The sequence below is a fragment of the Bidens hawaiensis genome, unplaced genomic scaffold, assembly GCF_021521415.1.
Source record: "Bidens hawaiensis isolate Kalapana, Puna unplaced genomic scaffold, B.hawaiensis_p1.1 tig00048973_1, whole genome shotgun sequence".
Lineage (NCBI taxonomy): Eukaryota > Viridiplantae > Streptophyta > Magnoliopsida > Asterales > Asteraceae > Bidens > Bidens hawaiensis.
The window spans coordinates 4,941-7,756 of record NW_027498759.1 but is presented as its reverse complement, the minus strand read 5'-3'; the positions used below and the strand labels follow the sequence as shown (position 1 = coordinate 7,756).

General features: G+C 37.2%; 1 protein-coding gene across 1 annotated transcript; it reads right to left on the bottom strand.

Moving 5' to 3' along the window:
- Positions 1 to 526: 526 nt before the first annotated feature.
- LOC143597746 (protein SOSEKI 5-like) lies at positions 527 to 2,446 on the bottom strand. Its single transcript, XM_077076157.1, has 3 exons — positions 2,074 to 2,446; positions 1,921 to 1,990; positions 527 to 1,304 (listed from the first exon to the last, which is right to left on the bottom strand). The coding sequence occupies exons 1-3, from the start codon at positions 2,300 to 2,302 to the stop codon at positions 527 to 529; spliced, it is 1,077 nt and encodes a 358-aa protein (XP_076932272.1). The 5' UTR covers positions 2,303 to 2,446.
- Positions 2,447 to 2,816: the final 370 nt, after the last annotated feature.

Genomic DNA, 2,816 nt, shown 5'->3' with positions numbered 1-2,816 from the left:
TGTTTATGATATGATTTTAAGGGATGAGACACCTACAAGATTTATTGGCCGATCTGGTAACTAGGGTTTTCTTTAAGAACTTAAATCGAACTTACGAGATAGTCGGAAAACTCAAATTCGCAGAAAAAAATGAGGTCGCCAGAATAACGAGGTCACTGGAAATGAAGGTTGTGTGTTAAAAATAAAATTTATGTTTTACCCCCTCAACTAATTTGAATGACATTTTTAGTCCAAAACATTAACGAGGTTGGTGTTCATTTAGACGGGGAGTGGTACAGGAAAATACGGTGAAAGTTGGAAGTGGTGGGTGATAAATCGAAAGTTAGGAGTGTTATCTACCAATGAGGGAAAGTTGGGAGTATTAAAAACCAATATCCTTATTTTATATTCTTTTGTTACAAGTTACAACTCACTCTAATTTCATGGGTAAATGAAACCACTAGTGAAACTAAAAGATCACACTAAATTACACCAAAACATTAAAAACAATACAAATAAATATTTCATAAAATTAATAATGCAAATTTTAACCATTTGCGTTATACGAATTTGATCGTTTTAGACCCAAAAACTCGTCCTTTTTTGTCTCTATTAAACTCCCACTGAAATATTCTTTTTCCATCACACTCACCTTTTTACCCATCCCCAAAACGACACCGTTCGACCTTATTTCTTCCCCTGCACCCTCCACCACACGATCAACCACCTCTCCACGTGGCAGCATCTTATCCCCACACTTCAAACCCAAAAACCCCGGGTCCGGTTTACCCGGCCCACAATCCCGAAACGAAATTGACCCGCACGTGATCAGCTGCATCAAAACAGACGATGCTTTTAATCTATTTCCACCCGTTGGATTAACCTCCTCTGTTTCCGGCCGTACGATTAGCTTACACTCAGATTTCATCAACGACTCTAGTGTCTCCGTGCTTGAATCCGACGGTGGAGGTGAGATCTGGTTTCTACTGAGTTCCGTGATCTCGTTGTAGCTGATTATTTCTCTCCGGTGACTGTCGGTTTGAGTGGATGCGTCGGCGGCGAGTCTTCCGGCGGAAGATTCGCCGGAATATACTTTATATTCGTTTAAGTCAATTGAGTTCCATGATTGATTCCTCCGGGTTTTAGTGACTGATAATTCGAACTCGTCGTCCGATTTAAGCGTATCGGAAGGTTTCGGAGCTTCTTCGGGCTTCTTATCGCCTTCGAAGAGCTCCGAGCCTTTGAGAATGTACTCGTGCCCGTGTGCGGGGTAGATGAAATCGTTCTCGGATAAATCGTGCCACACGAATCCGTTCTTGTAGCTCCTATGTAACATTAAACAGTCAGATGGTCGTTTTAAAAAGATAAAAAAACGTCAAAGTTTGAAAATTACTGGTCATTAATGGCCGTTTAAAGAATAAGTGAACAGCAGTTTTGGTCACTAGGGTTCAAACTATGGAAATTAATGGTTAAGACTTAAGACGGGTGTTTGGTTAACTTAAATGTATTTTACAACAAACGCGAAGTGAAATTTTAAGAAATCTTAGTTATTTTAGGGCGTGTATGAGACCGAAATACTTTTACCAAAACAAAAATTGAAGGTTTGGTTCTATGATTTTGTAAAAGCAGAACCGAATTGACAGCTTTTATTTATTATTATATACTCACGTTCATAACAATCAGTCAGTAATTTATTAATAAAATAATTTATGCTCAAAGTTATTATTTCAACTATTTTTCACCGAAAATTTTTCAAGTTTAAATTGCAAACCGAAACTGAACTCAAATTAACTGACAAACCGAAACTGAACTCAAATTAACTGATTTTCAAAAATTCAAAAACCAAAAGGTTTTATTTTTGATTTTAGTTCAATTTTTGCTCAAAACCGATCCAAACCAAACCGTGGACAACTAATTATTAAACAGGAGTCGGGAGCTAACCGTTTAGAAGACCAGGAGTACAATGCAGCCATTCCTTTTCCACGGAGAGAATTGAGGCGATCAATAACATCTAATCATTATAAATTTTTAACAAATTATCACAATGATCAGGCACAATTTCATTTTTACAGCTGAAAAATTCATAAACTTTACCTCGTAGATACAGTCCTTCGGATGACAAGAGAGTAACCTCGACAAAATGCGGGTGTTCAAGCTGGCCATTACGACATAGATAATAAACAACTGCTACTCTACGCTGTTTATTCGGCTCGACCCAAACTTTTGTACGTTCTGGACTACGTTGAACTTGATCTTTCCATTTCCTAGACACGCGACCGAGCTCGTTCGTTGCGGTCATTGCGGGTTTTGAAACTATGTCCATAAAAATTGCTAGTGAGTGATTGTTGAAATTGTGAAAGGAGGGATGATTTATTCAAAAATGGATGCTTGAGACAATGAATAAGAGGACAAATAGAGGAGTTGAAAGGCACTGGCTAGGGCCATATGGGGGTTTATGTAGGTTACATGGGGTTTGTTTTAAATTGTTTCACATGTGAATAGACTTCATTTTAACATTTGATTTCTTATTGTTGGATATTGATGTGTCGGTATATCTGGTGGTCTTTTCAATAAAAGAAAAAGTTATCTTTTCATTTGAGGGAAAAAGTGAATTATTTTCATTGTTGTTTCATGTAAAGTCATATATTCTTGTGCACTTCTTTTGTTTTTTTGTATTGACTTTTTGATATTACATGAATGGTATCATGTTTTATAGAAGTTCCACTCGTCGGTGACCGAAGTAAACGTGAGATGAATTGGAGGACGAGATAATAAGAGAGGGAGTGAAAATCATTTAGACGAGCTTGATATCAGGATACAATATTTGGTTATGTTTT